This window comes from Pelophylax lessonae, assembly GCF_965119305.1.
Source record: "Pelophylax lessonae genome assembly, chromosome: 3".
NCBI classification, from domain to species: Eukaryota; Metazoa; Chordata; class Amphibia; order Anura; family Ranidae; genus Pelophylax; species Pelophylax lessonae.
In genome coordinates, this window is record NC_138770.1 from 107,265,109 (window position 1) to 107,285,734 (window position 20,626).

Here is a 20,626-nt window from a genome sequence, read left to right on the forward strand (position 1 = left end):
AGCTTTTTTGTCTAAGAAAGCGAAACATGTTGAGCAAAGGTCATATGTTACATGGTGAATGTTAATCTATACTCTCAGTTGACCCCGCTGACCGGCACCTTACTACTTGGGTGTCCGCCGGCGGTTCTCTTCTGATACTGAGTAACACGGTTCCAAGAATTATATGACTACTAATGATCTTGTACTCTGAACTGTATGTAAATCACTGTTATAAGTTCTATGTACTGAGATATTGTATAGCATAGACCATTTATTGGTCTCACTGTGTCCTCAATACACAATTATTTGCCTGTATTTTTCCATGATTTTAAAATATACTTTTTTGTTGAATAAAAGAATTTTTTTAAAAAACTCTTGTGCCCGAAATCCCTGTTTCCAAATCCTTCCAAATGAAGTAGTCAATTGAGGATAGGGGCACACTCTAAATGGATACGTCATGGCCAAGATGGCTGCTATCTGTGGACACATGACTTGTAAAATAATTTTTTTGAAAATGGATAATATTAGGTACTATTGTACTCCAGTACTCATTTCCCCTGAAGGCGCACATATCTGGGGGCTGTCTTTTTGTGTAAAGGGGCTTCCAGATTCCTATAAGGCCCCTTTCACACTTGTGCGACTTGTCCTTGGACTGGGAAGTCGATGACAAGTCGTACCCCATGATTTACAATGACTACTGTTCATATCTGTGTGACTTCAAAGTAGTTCCTGCACTATTTTGGTCCGACTTTGATGTGACTTGAGTCCATAGACCTCAAGATTACACAGGCATTGCTTCAAGCCTCCCCCCCCCCCCAAATAAGTTTCCAGGGCCTAACTCATACATTTGAGACCACCAGCAGCCTTGGCATTCCTCTTTTTTCCTCTTTTGTGCAGGATCTGGCTGGTCTAAAGGGCTGGCTGTCCATTCATGCTCATGGGTTTAGGCGTTTTAAACTGGACGCGGTCCCTGGTGTAACGGCTAAATGACCCATAATCCAGGGAGTCCTGCTGCTGGTCCTCAGTGTGGCTTGTCTGGGGTCCACTGCGTCCATGCGAAGTGGGCAGCAGTGTCAGCAGAGTGTCGCCGGCGCAGTGCTAGTGTTAACAGGTTGGGGGAGTTACATTTAAAAATGCTTTGTATACAAATGAATGCTGCATTGCTAGGTATTGTTGTGCCTTGCTCCCTGCAGCCACTGTGCATAACCTAAACTCCCCCACGTGTAGTATTCTGCATAACTGGTTCACAAAGTAATACTTTGTCTGTTCACAAGTGGCATTAACCACTTGCCGACCATGGAGAATACTGCGGCAAAGTGGCTCGTTATCGTCCAGCGACGTAGACCTACGTCGCTGGACTCCTCCCCTTGTGGGCGGCACGCGCGCTGCCGGAGGCTCGCTCCCGCTGTACTCAGACACAGCGGGAGTCGGGCCAGGGGAGGAGAGGCGGTGATCACCGCCGCTCTTCCCCGATCGTCGGGGATCGAGTGAGGAGATCCGCCCCCTTGTGTAAACAAAGCGGGCAGATCTCCTATGTGACAGGCAGGAACAGATCACAGGATTCAACATAGCTGAACCTGCGATCTGTGTCTGTGTCACACAACCCCCTCCCCCCACACACGTTAGTAAGCACCAGGCATACATTAACCCCTTGATCACCAATAAAGTTAACCCCTTCCCTGCCAGTGTCTTTATTTCAGTAACAGTGCATATTTATATCACTGATTACTGTAGTAATGTCACTGGTACCCCCAAAAGTGTCAATGTCAGTTAGGGGTCTGATCTGTCCGCCGCAATGTCGCAGTCCCGCAAAAAAAAAAAAAAAAAAATCGCAGATCGCCACCAGATCACCGCCATTACTAGTTAAAAAAAAAACAATAAAAATGGACATAAATTTCCCGTAGTTAGTAGCTGCGATAACTTTGCGCAAACCAATCAAAATACGCTTATTGCAATTTTTTTTACCAAAAATATGTAGCAGAAAACAAATTGGCCTAAAATGTTAAAAAATTTTGATTTTTACATTTTTTTGGGGGGGGGGAATTTCATATAAAAAAAATTTGAAAAATATTGTTATTTTTTTCAAAATTGTCGCTTTTTTTCTGTTTATAGCGCAAAAAGTAAAAATCGCACAGGTGATCAAATACCACCAAAAGAAAGCTCTATTTGTGGAGAAAAAGGACATAAATTTAATTTGGGTACAGCATCGCACGACCACGCAATTGTCCGTTAAATTAACGCAGTGCCGAATCGCAAAATATGGCCTGGTCAGGAATGGGGTAAAATCTTCCGGTCTTAAATCGATTAAAAATACGCTCATTGAGAAATTTTTTGTCAAAGACATGTAGCTAAATACATTTTGGCCTAAATATATGACAAAAAATTGAATATATTTTGTAACTGTCAAAGTAGAAAAATATTGTTATTTTTTTCAAAATTGTCGCATTTTTTAATTAATATCGCAAAAAATGAAAAGCTCAGAGGTGATCAAATACCACCAAAAGAAAGCTCTGTTTGTGGGGAAAAAAGGGCGTAAATTTCGTTTGGGTACGGCGTTGCATGACCACGCAATTTTCAGTTAAATTTGCACAGTGCCAAGTTGCAAATAGTGGCCTGGACGTAAAGCAGGAAAATCCTCCGGTCCTAATCATTGGTGTCTTCTCATGTTTGCTTTACCATTGTGCTATTTTGTCAACCCCTTCAAAAGTCCAGCATTTCCAGAGAAGGTAGAGGAGTCGCCTGTTACTGACTACTACTGTAGCCAATTATTGACTGTTGTGCCTATTGTACGCTCCAGTTTTTCACCCCCCTTCCAAAAAAAAAAAAATGCTTTTATGATGACAACAATTTCCTTGGGGTGGGGGGTGTACATTGCAGAATATTATTGTAATGCTGTTACAGATTCCTACCTTTTTGTTGCTTTTCTGAACAAAACTTTTTCATGTCCTGATCCCTGGCAGGGCAAGGTTTAGCACATTACCACCTGTGGCAGCAGGCAGAGCGTTCCCAGAGATGATCTGCAATGCAGCAATGTGGAGGTGAATAGATACGTACAGTATATGGCTCATTACTGTATAGAAGCAGCTTTAAACATAGTTGAATTTGGCAGAGGCATCCTGGCTTCTGTTTTTAGCCAAAATTAAGGAGTATGAAGCATTATCCCTCCCCTTTGTGGCTAGTTAGTTCCCAGCTGTGCTGACATGGAGCCGTCAGGGAAAACATAAAATCGAATGAAAGATACTTACCATAATATTCCCTTCCTGATGAGCTCCATGTCAGCACAATTCCCACCCAGCTTGGTAGGGCTAGTTACAGAACGCCAAGGCTGCAGGTGGGCTCAAATTTTATGAGTTGGGTCCTGGATGTTATTTAAAAGATTTGTAAAATTTCAATATTGCCCTTTAAGCCACATTAACAAAAAAACTCTTTCCACTGAAAACTTTGTTTTTCAATGTTTTGCATTGGCATATATCTTCATACTGTATATCTTCAACGGCGGTGCACAGCTTCCATGTCCTTTTTTCTTTCTTTTTTTTTTTTTCAAATTCTTTATTTGGGACAACATAGGTAACATCAACAAGGTGTATAAAAATTAAGGCATTACAGTGTTGTAGCTTGTATCTGAGGTACAATAAACAAGTGAGAAAGGCATCATCAAATTATTAAAGCACATAACCCAAGGAGCAAGTGAGCAATTGAAAACCATCAACATGACACTTTGTGGAATAATGAAACAATATTCAGTGACGTGGAGACTCAGCAACAGGTCATTAGGTGCGCATGATGAAATGTACTAAGAGAGTTATGTCATCATCTGTTGTGGAAGAAAAGGTAACTGAAGAACATTTCTCACTAGAGAGGGAGAGGGCTTACAACACAGGGGGACAATGGGATAAAAGAACCGGTGGGGGGAAGTCGGGTGGGAGTTAGGTTTCCTGAGAAGAGGGGGGAGATGAAGACAGGAAGGGGTTGAGGCGGGAAAGAGGGAGGGAAACGGGGAGAGGATAGAGAGGGAACGAGGTAGGGAGTCAGCGCAGGGGTATAAGCAACACCGTTATCTCGACTGGTATAGAACCCAGTGGGAAACGGGGGAAGGAAAAGAGCGGGGGAGACCGGATGGATCCCATGCGGTGTGTCAGCTTCCCAGTCCTGAGAAATTAGGTTATACCATGGAGTGCCCTTCCTTTATCCGAATAAGCAAACATATTGCAGCAGCCCCAAGTCGCTGTATAGAGCTCCCTCCTACCCTGCGAGGTCAGCACCAGGTCCTCAAAATCATTGATGAGCTTAATTCTGGACAGCCAAAGCTGTATCGACGGAGGGGTTGTGGACTTCCAGTACAAGCCTATGCACGCCTTGGCTGCGTTTAGGAGGTGAAGTAAGACCGATTTCTTATAGCGGGCTGGAGGGACAGAGGAACAGTGTAAAAGGAAGAGGGCTGGATCATCCTGGAGGACATAATCAGTCACCTTTTGGGAGATCCTCCTCACCTCTTTTCAGCTCCAGAACATATGGAGCATGGACCCCAGTCACTTTGACACCGCCAGCATCTGTCGGACGCCCCTGGAAAGAAGCCGGCTATTCTCGCCGGGGGTATAGTACCAATACCTCAGCAATTTATAGTTAACCTCCTGGAGGCGAGTACAGATCGAGGATCTCATAGAGAAACGGATAATGTTCCTACGTTGGGTCACCGTGAAGGTCCTCTGCAGGTCCCTTTCCCATTTCTGGATGCCGGGAAGAACGAAGTCACCCCGGGGCTCCGAAAGCAGGGTGTATATCTGAGATAGTGCATGCGGTAAGGGGGTATCTCCCAAATCACGGAAAAAGTGAAGCAGCTGGAGCACCTGCCAACGAGTAAGTGCAAATGGGCCGTCTACTGCTGTCAGCTGTGTGAGAGAGGGCCAAGTCGCGGCCGAGCAGAAGTGTGATACCCGGAAACGCCCAAGTTCTAACAGGGCTCGAAATCTGCCTCCACCACATCCCACCGGAAAGGCCTGGTTTCCCAAAACTGGGAACATGGGCGAAGACACAGTCCGCGACCCGTCAGAAGTGAGAGCTGAGGAGCAAACCCTAAGGGTCGGGCCCACCAGGGGGTGACGTTTAACTGCCTCTGGTATTGAGCTAATACACCACGGCGCTCCCGGAAGATGTATCGGGAAAAGGGACATCTCAAGAGTCGTCCACAATTTCAGGTGAGTATGTCTACACCAGCCCACTAGTCTATTCAAGTGGGCCGCTTGGTAGTACCTCTTAACATCAGGGACTGCCACTCCTCCATAAGCTTTGGGCATCGTGAGGATCTTTCCACTGAGCCTGGGGCGGCGGCCAGCCCAAATAAACTTGGTAAATGTGGCATGCACCTGCTTAAAAAAGGCAGCAGGGATCGATACTGGTAAGGTCTGAAACAAGTATAGATATTTCGGTAGGATAGACATCTTGAGGATGTTGCAGCGGCCAAACCATGAGTGGAGTCCGGTCGACCATTTGTCTAGTAAAACACGTTTGGTAGTCAAGAGGGGGGGGAAGTTCATAGGGAAAACGTCAGCAGGGTCAGGTGGCAGCAGTGTCCCCAAGTATTTTAGGGCCGTCAAAGTCCACTTAAAGGAGAAACTATGACGAAGTGAGCCTTGGAGCTGGGCAGGTAAGGATATCCCCATCGCTTCCGATTTATGATAGTTTATTTTAAGATGCGAGACTGCCCCGTAAAGCTCGAATTCGCGGAGTAGATTAGGCAGAGAGATCAGGGGGTTAGTCAAAGAAAAAAGAAGATCGTCAGCGTATGCCCAGATTTTATAGGAGGTAGAGCCCACTGTCAAACCGGAGATATCAGTGTTCAAGCGTACTTTGGAGAGAAAGGGCTCCAAGGAGAGGGAAAAGAAGAGGGGCAAGAGGAGGCAACCCTGCCTGGTGCCATTATGGATCTTGAAGGGTTTATAAAACACCCCATTTGCCTTAACCCTCTCCCGGGGACAAGAGTAGATACTGGTAATCCAGGCCAACATGCGAGGACCAACACCGCAACGTCTCAACACCTCAAACATAAACGTCCAGCTCACCCGATCGAAAGCCTTCTCGGCATCCGTACTCAAGAAGACGGTCGGTTTGCGAGCGGTACTGGCCAGGTGGATCAGGTTCAGGGCTTTGGTGGTATTGTCCCTGGCCTCCCTGGTGGACATAAACCCCACCTGGTCAAGGTGAACCAGGTCTGGGAGAAGAGGTTGCAATCTGGACGCCAACATTTTGGTGAAAAGCTTAAGATCGGCATTCAATAATGAAATCGGTCTGTAGCTCCCGCACGCCGCGGGGTCCTTCCCTTCCTTAGGGATGACCGATATATGGACCAGTAGGGAGTCTGCATGGAATGTGGAAGATTAGCCAATCGCATTGAACACTTTAAGCATGTGAGGGAGAAGTTGGGGTTGTAGGTGCTGTTAGTACAGTACCGTCAGACCGTTTGGGCCAGGGGCTTTGCCCTTTTTTGCCGATTGAATGGCCACGGAGAGCTCCTCCACTGTAAACGCCTCCTCCATAGCATCCCTCTCCGGCGACGGAAATCGCGGAAGACGGACCGAGTCAAGGTAGGAGGAGACATCCTCAGCGTGAGAGGGGTTTTGGGGCAAATGGTATAGAGCTGAGTAAAAGTCCCCGAACCTCTGGGAGATTTTCCTGGGGAGATGCAGTTTATGGCCATCTACACCCGCTACATAGGGGATATAGGAAGAGGCCTGCTGATCCCTGAGGGCCCTGGCCAAAACTCGCCCACGCTTATCGCCGGACTCGTAGTGGACCCGCCTGCAGCGCTGCAGAGCCGCTTTAGCACAATATTTCAAGAGCTCAGCCACCTGGTTCCGCAGCCTAGTCAGCTCAGCACCAGACGAGCCATCCAGATGCCGTTTGTGTTGGCCCTCCAGACGAGCAATGTCTCCCATAAGTGTGGTCAACTGCTTCTCTCTGTCCCTCTTCACCCGCGCACCGTGAGCAATCAGGACCCCCCGAATGACGGCCTTGTGGGCCTCCCATACTACCCCAGGATTGCTGTCAGGGGTATCGTTCAATTGAAAATAGGTCTGGAGCTGTTGGGAGACATCCGCTAACACCTCCGGGTCTTGCAGCAAGCTTTTATTCAGCCGCCAGTGCCAATCCGACTCACGGCCAGCCCCCCCAAGGCTCACCTACATAAGGACGGGTGCATGGTCCGACCATGTGATGGAGCCAATCTCAATACGTTCAACCGATGGGAGAAGACGGTGAGGGACTAGAAAGAAATCAATACGGGAATACACGCTATGAGGATGGGAGAAGTAGGTGTAGTCCCGTTCTCCAGCGTGCAATATACGCCACGCATCCACTAGTTGGAGTTTCTTTGAGGAGCTTAGCGATTTGTGCTCGGGTGCCCCGGGGGACCGAGGACACCCCGGAGGACGTGTCAACCGACGGATCCAAGGGAAGGTTGCAATCGCCCCCCAGAATCAATCGGCCCTCCGCAAAGTCCATTAGGGACGTCAGAGTTTTCCTCAGGAATGTATCCTGATGGGAATTAGGTACATACACATTAGCAAGCGTGACCAACTGTCCCCCAATACGTCCCCTAAGGAATAGGAACCAACCGTGCGGGTCCGCCCATTCAGCCAGTACGGACCAATGTCCTTTTTTCAACAAAAGATAGCTTATTAGCCTTAAAAGAAAAGTTCACCTTTGTACATAAAATAATAAATGCACATCTTTTTGAAGGTAAAAAAATGTACATTTATAATTTTTTTGTATTAGTAGCCTGTAAAGAATTGCACCAGAGATCAGGGGATCGCTGATGCATTGCAGGTCTCCTACATCCCGTATGGGCAAGCCGATACTCACCGACAGGAAGACTCAATTAACTACCACAGCGCCGTGGTAGTTCATTAAGAACTATAAGCTGACAGCCACTAAGGATGTTGGGACTTGTAGTTCATTCTGTGAGTGAATGACGCGGCCGTGTGGGTGGAGCCCAGTACAGCCGCGCTGTTTTCAAAAAGTGACAGCTAGTACGGGGAACTTCTCCCTGTACTGCTGCCCCAGGGAGGGGAAGCAGGCAGCGGATGCAGCACGGGATACATGCTACATGTTCCACCCTAAAATCAGGTGGAACATGTAACATGTTCCAAAAGGTGAACTTATACTTTAACAAAATGGCATTTGCGCCTACCATAGACTTCAATGGGGTTCACTGCTAGGTCTGGGATTTCTGGGTTCACCCACAATCTAAAACTAGTTCACTCATCTCTACTGAGAATAACACCCAGCATATAGAAAAAAGGAAATGTGATCTGCCGTTGTGATCAGAGATATTTTCACATGATATTTGCATAGAGCCAATACAGAATGGCATTCAGATGGAACAAATAATCTCGAAGGAAATCGGTCATGATTCTACCATTGCAAAGCTGGCACCACTTTTTGTTCTTCCCTTTATTCTTCTTTTAAAGCAGAATTCCAGACATAAATAAACATGAGTAAAATGAATCAACCAGTGAAGATAAAATCACAAAAATCTGTTTTTCCTGCAACATTCAGTTTTAATCCAGAAATTGGCTTGGCAGTACTTCTTTCTGTCACTAGATGTCCTCAATCTGATCACCAGCATCATTTGACCCACTTCTTCTAAGACCATGTTGTCCTGGACCTGGGGCCTGTGAGCTCATCTCTCTGCTCCCGTTTCCTATCATTCTACTTCTTGTCATCACATGAACATAGTGACTCTGTGTACTGCTTTCTCCTCTCGCACTCCAGTAATGTTGTTATTGGACTGCAAGAGGTTCATACTAGCTAAAATTCAGATATTTACACTGCTTGCATTAAAAAATACATACAGGTAGACTTCATAAACCTAAAATGTTGTGACTTTTTCCATTCATAGAATATGGTTACTTACCTTTTACCTGCATGTTTCTTCTTTTAGTTGTACAATGCATTTCCATCTCTGGTCCGATGGCTACCTGGGAGTCACAGAGAAGTCAATCAAAATACTGAGGAATTAAAGTCTTTTATCAGAGAAACCTTCACCAAGCAGAGGAATCACCTGGATGTCAATGATCAGAGGAACTTCATTGATGTCTTCCTTGTCAAACAAAAGGAGGTATTTGTCATTTTATACAGAACCTACTTTTTTCTACCTGCTCATTTTCATGAAAGTTGTAAAGGGGGACAAGATTAACTGGTGGTGATATCCTACCTGACAGGGTACATCCTACCTGATGGTACATCCTACCTGATAGGGCTCCATCCCCAAACATATCAAAACATTTTCACTAAAAATACAATAAAATCATTATTAGTGAAAACAAACATAACATAGCTTACAAATGTCCTCCTAAGGCCCCGTTCACATACAAGCGACGCTACTTCGCACCGCGACCATAACATTGAAGTCTATGGCGGTCGCCTCCAGGTCGCCCCAAAGAAGCTCCGGACCCTTTTTCTAAGTCGGAGCGACTTGTGTCGCTCCTATTAGAACGGGTCCGCAGCTTCCCTATGGGAGGCGACCTACGGCGACCTGTGAGGCGACCAGGTCGCCTCACAGGTCGCCTTAGTGTGAACGGGGACTTAATGTAAAAGAAAAAGTTGTATTGAGTTAATAAAAAGTTCTGTGTGTGTTTGGAACAAAAAAAAAAGAAAAAAGTTCTATGTGTAAGTGAGGCTCATGCACAAAGGTGCTGTGGCCTGTACAGTGTGAATCGGTGTTTTTGATTTATTTATTTTTAAATATCGGTATTGCTGTGTGCAGGCAGCCTATGCTATGCTATGGGGATGCAGCAGCTGTACAAACACAGCCTCGGGTCCCCATATGATAGGTGTGTGGATAAAGGTATATGGCCCCATACATTGACAGTGTGCATTCAGGGTCACCTCTACACCCATAACTGTGTTCATACAGCCGCTGTATCTACATAGAGTAACAGACGTCTCCTGCCGGACAAACAGACACCTCATTCACACAGTAAAGACCAGGGAACCCATGTTAATTTGCCTTTAATTTAATTAATTTTTTTTTTACAATTTTTTTTAAATTATTATTTTCCAGTTTTTTTTTAAATTAGTTTTTACATTTTTTTTTAACCACTTCCAGCTCAAGCCTATTCTGGCACTCCTCTCCTACATGTAAAAATCATGATTTTTTTGCTAGAAAATTACTCAGAAGCCTTAAACATTATATATGTTTTTTTAGCAGAGACCCTAGGGAATAAAATGGTCATTGCAACCTTTTATGTCACATGGTATTTGTGCAGCAATTTTTCAAACTAGTTTTTTGGGAAAAAAAACTTTCATTAATTAAGAAAAAAAAAAAAAAGTCTTAAGTTAGCCTGATTTTTAATTTTTTTGTAAAAAAAATTCAGATGACTAAAGTATAACTAAAACTAAAATGGCATTTTAGTCCAAAGACTATGACTAAAACTGAATCGAATTTGGCGTCAAAACTGACACTGCCTTACCACATAAGAATAAGTAGGGGGCATCTACCAAGCTGCTGAAAAAAAAAAAAAAAATATATATATATATATATATATATATATATATATATATATACTGTATATATATACATATTTTCTATATTTTCAATATTTAATGTTGGTAATATATTCAGGTAATATGAGCATTACTGCCAACAGAATTTAATGTTTTTGTTTTTTTTTTTATATATTTTAAAGTTGTACTTCTGTTTGTCAAAAAGCAATATTTGTGTTTGCTTATGAATTTCGGTTATGGCTAAATCTGTGTCTGTAGTGCATGTTCAAACATTAATACCATAAATAGTTCCTCCTGTTTTGAACTGTATTGTAACTGTATTGTCTTCCCTCATATTGTAAAGTGCTGCGCAAACTGTTGGCGCTATATAAATCCTGTATAATAATAATAATAGCCTGTTTATAGATTTTTTTATTTCAGGAGTAAACAATGAGTTTGGAAATTCTAGAGAAATGCTTAAATAATGTTGTCTAAAATGTAGATTTTAGTTGACTAAAATTTATTGGAGATTTTAGTCAACTAAAATACAACTAAAACAATTCAGATTACTAAAATAGGACTAAAACCAAAATGACCTTTTAGTCAAGAGGCTAAAATAGGGCTAAAACTAAAATGACATTTTAGTCAAAAGACTGTGACTAAAATTAAATCAAAATCAAAATTTGACATCAAATTAACACTGGTTGTGGGTGGACCCAGCAGGCTACAGTCTACAATTGCAGCTGTGAGTGTCCCTCTGAGTGTCCCTCTGTTAACACACACAAGGACAACAGCCTACACAGCATAACTACACTCTGCTCCTCTCCCTGTCAGTTGTGGACCGGGACTACAGGGAAAAGATCAGCTACAGGGTGACCATGTGCAATTCTTGTGACCAATCCTTTTCTCTCAGCTTCCATTTTTGGGGACAGCCTCCACAGTTTAGGTCCTTGGTAACAACATGGGTAGTTACTTGCCACATTTTTTTTTCTCATTACCAATAAGTATACAGTCATCCCTTATAACCTTATATGCATATTGTTACAAAATTCTAAATCAGGTTGGGGCCAATAAACAAGACAATTCTGTGTAAGAGGTGATCCTAACATAGAGATGTGGCAGAAGTGGGAATGCTTAAGAAAGTAAAGGACATCTCCTCTAGGTTAGAGATTTTGAAGGAAATAATACATAAAATTATAATAAAAAATTAATTATTTATTGATTCATAGAAAAGAAAAAGACATTCATAATATATACATGATAGAAGTGAAGACAATAAAATCACAGATAAGTATCAAAAACTAAGGTAGTGGTGTTGATTTTCACCCAGCCAGGAAAACCCCAAAAAATGAGATTTCCGAATAGTTAGACCAGAAGGTCCACAGAAGGAGGGAATGTCCATTCCCTGTAAATATTGTGAATGTCTTTTTTTTTTTTCTTCTATGAATCAATAAATAATTATTTTTTTAATATCATTTTATGTATTATTGCCTTCAAAATCCCTAACCTAGAGGAGGTGCCCTTTACTTTCTTAAGCTTATTGAGATATATGGGATGGTGGCAATTTCTACACCCTCATCAATCCGAGATATTATCAGGAATAGGAATGCTTTGCAACCCAAAGATTGTGAGTCTTCAATCCCTAGTGATAGAAATCCAGTCCTGTATATAACAGCTAAAGTACTCTGAATTGTATGAATTTCAGGAAAAACCAAACCCAGAGTTATATTTCAATGATACAAATCTAACAGTTCTGGTGATGGACTTGTTTGCTGCTGGGATGGAAACAACCTCCACCACTCTCCGATGGGGCCTCCTGCTAATGATGAAATACCCAGAGATACAAAGTAAGCGATTCCTTTTCTGTGCTGTTTTCTTTGAGCATCACTGCGGTAATAAACATTCACCTCAATCTTCCCAATTATATGACAACTCCCAAACAACTGCTTAGGCCATATGACTGAGTTAAAGGTAATTTGTCCATGATGCATGTCACCTGATAATGAATATGGAACATTAATGCCATTGCTGAGAGTTCTAAAGCTAACACTCTTAAATGTTAATTTAGGAGGGAGAGATTCCATATTTTTATTTGGACAGGTTAAAACTATAGGAAACTGAGAAATCCATTTATGGTTAACACCTATCTGTCACTAAAATGCTGCTGAAATGGCTTTGTTACCTTTTAACTAACAAGAAGGTTGAGAAGAGACTAGATATATCTTAAGAGAAAACAGGAAAACCCCTAAGTAAACCAGTGTGCCTTTCTTTTAATACCAGAAAATGTTCAAAAGGAAATTGAAAAAGTCATTGGTTCCGGACATCCTTGCCTGATACACCGAAAAGAAATGCCGTATACTGATGCTGTTATCCATGAAATCCAAAGGTTTGGTAATATCGTGCCAACAAGTGTTCCGCATGCCACTACTCAGGATGTGACTTTGAAAGGATTCTTTATACCCAAAGTAAGTATTACTTTTTATCCTTCATTCATCAATAGAATAAAAAATGTAAAGGCATTTGTTGACAACTCTTGAGCACCCCCATAGCTACTGAAGCCAGGTGTTACTTATATAGAGGGAAAAAAAAACAAAGGTGTATCCTGAATTGAGTGGCACAGACTAAAGTTTTCTGCCTGGAAAAAAAACAGCATGTTGTCATGCTTTCGGCCAATTTGACTAACTCCAGACCAAACTTTTTTTTTGTTGAGTCTTGGATAGGCTTGGGGAGATAAAACACTTCTGAAATGTTTGTATTGGTCCTTGAGGCAATGTTTGACAGGTTTCAACTCACTTCTTGACCTGTTAAAAAGGAGCTCCAGGCTCCCCAATTGAAATTGAAAGTGAAAGTTAGCAGCTACAAATACTGTAGCTGCTGACTTTTAATATAAGGACACTTACCTGTCCAGGGATCCAGCGATGTCCTCACCTGAGCCAATTCTTCTATTGGCTTTGGGTGCAGACCCTGGCATCTCAGGTAAAGGAAACCTTGTGGCGAGGGGCGCTGTGCTTTGTGAATGGTCCCGTAGTCTTCTGGGACCTATGGTGTGTCCCAGAAGCCTAGGGGGGTTTGTGCATTTGTGCGTTGCCTGAGCAAAGACCTCCCTAACTATCCCTGTACTCTTGATCTCTGTTTCAGTTCGGATACTCATATACAACCTCTGCATGGTTCTCGCTAAACCTTTTTATTCACCTTTTACCTGTTTGATCTCGATCTTCACATTTTTTTACCATGCTTCATTTCACCCTTGCCACTCCAAATGTAACTGAGGGCTGCAACCTGGATGCTCTGGTGAACAATGGGTGGTTCCTTAGACCCAGTGTGCACCGCTGTTCTTACATCTTTATTGGTAAGGGGCTTCTGGGCTTACCCCCTCTCTGTATGCTGTATCACTTGTGGGCAGGGCCTACTCCCCCAGCAAGTGTAGGTACCTTTCTCATGTACTCACTCATCAATGCCCTGGACCAGGAGATGCCACATTTATGTGAAAGCCAAACATCATGGCGGTAACACGGCTAAGAGATGAGCTGTACACCATGTGCAGTAGTATAACATACAGAGTTCTTCTGTGAAATGTGCTGTCCTGTGTTAGTACACACCCTTGCTCCATGTACGTGGCATTTAGGAGGGACACTGCTGAGCCTAGGCCCTCTCCACCAGTCCAGTGTACCCCTGCCCCCTCACTCCTTGTGACAGAATAGGGTCTCTTCCCCTAACGTCTTCACTCTCCTGTACTATGCGGCTAGGTACAGGAGTCTCCATACCATGTGTTATGTCCTGGTTACTTTGGGGGAACCGACCACTAAGGAGGAATTCCTTTGCCAGATATCACGCGTCCAACTAGTTCACTTTTGTAGTGCCCTTATTTCGTACTCAATATGTGCTTCACAGGCCCTCTTCTTTGATACACCATATGTTACCATGCACCCCATGAATAACTTTAGACCAGGCTTCGAACGTTTTTCAAGAACTTTACTGATAACTCTCTTTCAGGGCAATGCTCATACAAACATAACTCAATCCCTTCCCTAACTGTCAAAGCTTAGGTTGCCCAGGCATAACTTAACAAGGTACACGTCCATCTATGGTGTCCTCCAAGACTGGCAGATTCCTCTGGGGTTCCGGTGCTCCATGGGACTACATAGCATAGCAGCCCCTTCTCAGTTTACTTTACATGGCGGCAGTGGCGGTGGGCCTTTACCCTCTCTAAATAATCACAAGGCAGGGAGGCAGGGCCCAAAAAGCATGGGAAAGGAGTCCACTCCCAGATAACTCCTTCCTAGCCTGGGCAGGCTAAATAACTTGCTACAACAAAACCCTCATTGTAGGCAATGTAGCTACACACCAATTACAGTGAAGCTTCCAGGGAAGGTTTACATTTGTAAGATTCTGGTACCTTTGGTACCCTTATTTACCATTTTCCTTTCAAACATTGCGTCCCACCTTTCTAGTTAGGTGGAACGCATACACCTTTAAGACGGATGACGTCATCACTGAGCGCCGCTGAGCGGCTATTTCAATCGCCGGCGTTCTCTCTCACGTTGATCGATCAATGTGTGCCTACATGCTTACAAGCCTTGTCTTGCTGTCGGAACCTCCAGCTATTTGCCTTTACCTGGAACAGACCGGAACCTCGCTTCTGATCCCGTATCTCGCTACCGGATCATTCCCTCACTACTGGACCCCTCTACTTACTAAACCTTACTAAGTGATAAGTACCCCACAGGGGAATCCTTCATAACTAACTTACACTATCATCTTCTGCACATTAAGGACTGTTACTATCTATGCATACTAATTCTACCATCTGCACTGTTACATAGATTGCTAGCTCTTGAGTCTACTACCATCTATCCTTGCACTGGGTTAGTCTATCCTGTATATGTCATCTGCTGTCCTTACCACCTGTTACCATACTTGATTACTAACCTATCTGCATTCTACCTATTACCATCTACTACTCTCCTGAACATTACTATCAAGTGTTTACCATTACTGTCACTGCTCACACCTGTCCCTTCAGCACATCACCTCCATACTATCATATACATCCTATCACTCCAGGAACATCTTATTGAGTGTGTGTATATCTGTATGCTGAAGCAGACAGGCCCACAGTGATGAGTCTGGAGAGTTGGATCTGGTATTCCAACACATCTCTACATGACTACTGAGTGGAGATTCTGCAGCTGCAAATCCAGCTTACAATAAAAACGCAGGAGCGTTACAGATTGAACGAACCATAAAAAAATGGATTCAGCAGAATTACCCACTCAAGTGACACAATTAAAACAACAAGTAAATGCATTAATACTTGCTCTTACTGAAGTAAAAGAAGAAAATCAGACTCTGAGACAGCAGGTAACCCGTCTTTCCCAGCTTACTGCTGCTCAGCCCCCTGAACCCAAAATAAACCCTCCTCTAGTGTTTACAGGTGATCGGAAAAAATTTTGTGAATTCAAAAACGCATGTCAATTGCTTTTTTTGCTAAAACCGTGTACTTACCCTACTGATCAAATTAAAGTCTGTACCGTCATTTCATACTTAACGGGTGATCCACGGGCCTGGGCAGACTCTCTCTTTGAGAAAAATGATCAGCTTCTCAACTCCTATCCTTTATTCCTAGCGGAACTCGCTAGTTTATATGATGACCCCAATAGGCAGAGTACTGCTGATATCCAATTGAGGGCTTTAAAACAAGGAAGGAGACCTGTAGAAGACTTTGTAGCAGAGTTCAAAAGATGGACCCTTGATTCAGGGTGGAATGATACATCTCTGCGAACTCAGTTCAGACTCGGGTTGTCAGAAGCCGTTAAAGACAAGCTCGCCCGAGCGGATTTACCTGGCACTTTGGATGCCTTAATACAACTCAGTATCAACATTGACAGGCGACTGCGAGAAAGAAAGGCTGAAAAAATGGGAATGCCATTGTCTAGTCCTTCTCGGATTTCGGCCATTGACCCTACTCCTATGGAGGTAGGAACCATACGCCCACCTTTATCAACTACTGAACGAGCCAGGAGAAGATCCAGTAATCTCTGCATGTACTGCGCATCCCCGGATCATTCGATAAGCGTCTGTCCCCTTGTCCGCAAAAAAGAGGGTGAGTGTTCACATGTCTTGCTAGGGGGATTAACGACTTCCTTTTCTAAACCTTATCTCGTTGTTCATTTAACATTACAGTGGGACCAGACTAGGATTACCACCAAGGCTATGATCGACACAGGATCTTGTGGGAACTATATCGATACACGTTTTGTTACCTTAAATAAAATACCTATTATTTCAAAACCTAAACCTGTTTCTGTTAGTTTCATTAACGGTATGCCGCTATCTTCTGGTCCAATCACCAACCAGACCCAAGCACTCCTTGTCACTGCTAACGAGTCTCATATGGAGACCACCTCCTTTGATATACTATCTTCACCCCATTTTCCCATTATTTTGGGACTCCCCTGGTTACACACACATCAACCAATCATAGATTGGAAAAGACGGACTTTAACTTTCCTTTCTCACTATTGTGAGATTACGTGTAACCTCCCATCTTATGGAAAGATCCTGTCTGTGGTGTCAGACGAGATTGCACCACTATGCTATCAGGATCTGTCCGAAGTATTCCTTGCTACACTATCGATCTACTCCCTAACAGCAAATTGCCTTTCGGTCATGTTTATCCTCTTTCACAGGATGAACTCTCTCATCTCAAGGAATACTTGGATGAGAATTTGACAAAAGGGTTCATCAGACCCTCTACTTCTTCCACAGCTGCAGGACTTTTCTTTGTCCGCAATAAGGATTTAAGTCTTAGGCCTATTATCGATTATAGGCAATTAAATACCATTACAATAAAGGATCGCTATCCTTTACCGCTCATCCCTGAACTCATTGAACAAGTGCGTGGGGCTACTTACTTCTCTAAATTGGACCTAAAAGGGGCATACAACCTAATCCGAATCCGTGACGGAGATGAGTGGAAAACAGCATTCAGAACCAGATACGGATTATTCGAATATCTTGTGATGCCATTCGGGTTGTGTAATGCTCCCGCAGCTTTTCAAAGGTTCATAAACGACATCTTTAGAGACTTACTTGATGTCTGTGTTGTGGTATATCTGGACGATATACTTATCTATTCTCGATCTCTGTCTGAACATATAAAACATGTAAGACTTGTATTATCCAGATCACTCGCACACAATCTATACGTGAAATTAAAAAAATGCCTATTTCATAAAGAAGAAATATTATTCCTAGGATACATCATATCCAAAACCGGAATCAAGATGGATATGAGCAAGATATCCTGTATTCTGGATTGGTCTATACCAACAACTCGTAAGGCATTACAGCGATTCCTTGGATTTTCAAACTTCTATAGGAAGTTCATCAAGAACTTCTCTGCTATTGTGAGACCTCTCACACAACTTACAAGTATAAAGAAACCATTCAAATGGTCAGAAGAAGCAAATGGAGCTTTCCGCTTGTTAAAATCAAGCTTTACTTCTGCTCCCATACTACGCCATCCAGACCCATCCCTCCAATATATTCTGGAGGTAGATGCTTCAAATATGGCAGTAGGAGCAGTTCTCTCCCAACGACCAACAAATACTTCACCACTCCACCCAGTTGCTTTCTTCTCAAAATCACTAAGCAGCCCAGAGGTGAATTACCCAGTGGGTGAAAAGGAGTTGCTTGCCATAAAACTGGCACTGGAGAATTGGCGACATCTACTTGAAGGTACCCAATTACCAATACTCATATATACAGATCATAAAAACCTTCAATACCTCCAGACTAACAAAACTCTTTCCCACCGGCAGGTACGATGGTCATTATTCTTCCTAAGATTCAACTTCCTAGTGACCTACACGCCTGCAGACAAAAATAAAAAAGCGGATGCGCTATCACGATTAACCGAAGATAACTGCGCCGAAATCCCTTCTATTCCTATAATACCCTATGAACGTATTATTGGTGTTGTTCGTTCCCTGAAGGAAGAGATTTTGCACAGTATAGGATTGGATTCACCTCCACCACAACTAAGTACTGATGCAGAAGGCTTCCTCTATTACCACGATAAACTCTACATACCCCCTACTATGCGCACCAAGATCTTGAAATTATCACATGATGTGCCCATGGCAGGACATATGGGTATGACGAAAACCCTTAATTTGCTTACCAGGCAGTTTTGGTGGCCTGATATGAAGACGTCTGTACAAAAATTTGTTTCTTCATGTGACATCTGTGCAAGGTCCAAAATTGACACTACAAAACCATCTGGTCTACTCTGCAGTCTACCAATACCCCAGGTCCCATGGGAAGTTGTGTCCTTAGACTTTATAGTAGAACTACCACCTTCCAAAGGATTTAATACCATTCTAGTGTCAGTGGACCATCTGACAAAGATGGCACATTTCATTGCTATTCGCAGACTACCTTCATCTAAACAAACAGCGGAACTACTGATGAAACATGTGTTCAAGTTACATGGAATTCCAAAGACTCTTTTATCCGACCGTGGTTCACAGTTCATCTCCAAATTTTGGCATGCTCTATGTCAAATACTACGGATTGAGCGAAAGCTCACTTCTTCCTACCACCCTCAGACCAACGGACAAACTGAAAGAGTCAACCAGTGTATAGAACAATATCTGCGTTGCTACACATCATACCTACAGGATGATTGGGTGGACCTCCTCCCTCTGGCGGAATTTGCTTATAACAACGCAACCCACAGTACTACTAAGCAAAGTCCGTTCTACTTGAACTATGGGTTTCATCCCACACTTCTTCCACCACGCATCCTACCATCAAGTAACCCAGTAGCCTCGGATTATCTTACCCAAATAAAAGACTCTCTGGGTTTACTTAATACCACCATCTCACACGCTCATAGTCAACAAAAAAGGTACTACGACCTTCGTAGAAGACCTTCTCCGCAATATGCTATTGGGGACCTCGTTTGGCTATCGACAAAAAATTTAAGATTAAAGATCCCTAGCAAAAAGCTTGGACCTTTATTTCTGGGACCCTTCCCAATTAAGAAACTCATTGGAAAAGCTGCAGTGCAACTCACCTTACCGGCAGATCTCAAAATACATCCCAACTTTCATGTGTCGCTACTGAAGCCACATGTTCCTAACCAAGGAATAAGGCCTACCATCTTGCCTCCACCTCCAGTACAAGTTGATGGCGGAGAAGAATATGAGATTAAGGAGATTTTGGATTCTCGTATCCAAAGAGGAAGACTCCAATATCTCATAAGATGGAAGAACTATGGACCCCAAGACGACACCTGGTTGGATACCTCTGATGTTCACGCACCTAGGCTTATACGAAGGTTTCACTCGAAATACCCAGAGAAAGCACTGCTATAGGCCTTCCGGAGCCGGCCTTAAGGGGGGGGTACTGTAAGATTCTGGTACCTTTGGTACCCTTATTTACCATTTTCCTTTCAAAAATTGCGTCCCACCTTTCTAGTTAGGTGGAATGCATACACCTTTAAGACGGATGACGTCATCACTGAGCGCCGCTGAGCGGCTATTTCAATCGCCGGCGTTCTCTCTCACGTTGTTCGTTCAATGTGTGCCTACATGCTTACAAGCCTTGTCTTGCTGTCGGAACCTCCAGCTATTTGCCTTTACCTGGAACAGACCGGAACCTCGCTTCTGATCCCGTATCTCGCTACCGGATCACTCCCTCACTACTGGACCCCTCTACTTACTAAACCTTACTAAGTGATAAGTACCCCACAGGGGAATCCTTCATAACTAACTTACACTATCATCTTCTGCACATTAAGGACTGTTACTATGCATACTAATTCTACCATCTGCACTGTTACATAGATTGCTAGCTCTTGAGTCTACTACCATCTATCCTTGCACTGGGTTAGTCTATCCTGTATATGTCATCTGCTGTCCTTACCACCTGTTACCATACTTGATTACTAACCTATCTGCATTGTACCTATTACCATCTACTACTCTCCTGAACATTACTATCAAGTGTTTACCATTACTGTCACTGCTCACACCTGTCCCTTCAGCACATCACCTCCATACTATCATATACATCCTATCACTCCAGGAACATCTTATTGAGTGTGTGTATATCTGTATGCTGAAGCAGACAGGCCCACAGTGATGAGTCTGGAGAG

General features: G+C 43.3%; 1 protein-coding gene across 2 annotated transcripts in view; it reads left to right on the forward strand.

Annotated features, from left to right (window-relative positions):
- LOC309549045 (cytochrome P450 2K4-like) overlaps positions 1 to 20,626 on the forward strand; it is a 76,623-nt gene that overhangs the window by 28,933 nt on the left and 27,064 nt on the right. For both annotated transcript variants that reach the window (XM_082249007.1, XM_082249006.1), the window contains exons 6-8: positions 8,918 to 9,094; positions 12,167 to 12,308; positions 12,742 to 12,926. In XM_082249007.1, coding sequence (XP_082105133.1) covers positions 8,918 to 9,094; positions 12,167 to 12,308; positions 12,742 to 12,926 — 504 coding nt within the window. The remainder of the gene's footprint in view (positions 1 to 8,917; positions 9,095 to 12,166; positions 12,309 to 12,741; positions 12,927 to 20,626) is intronic.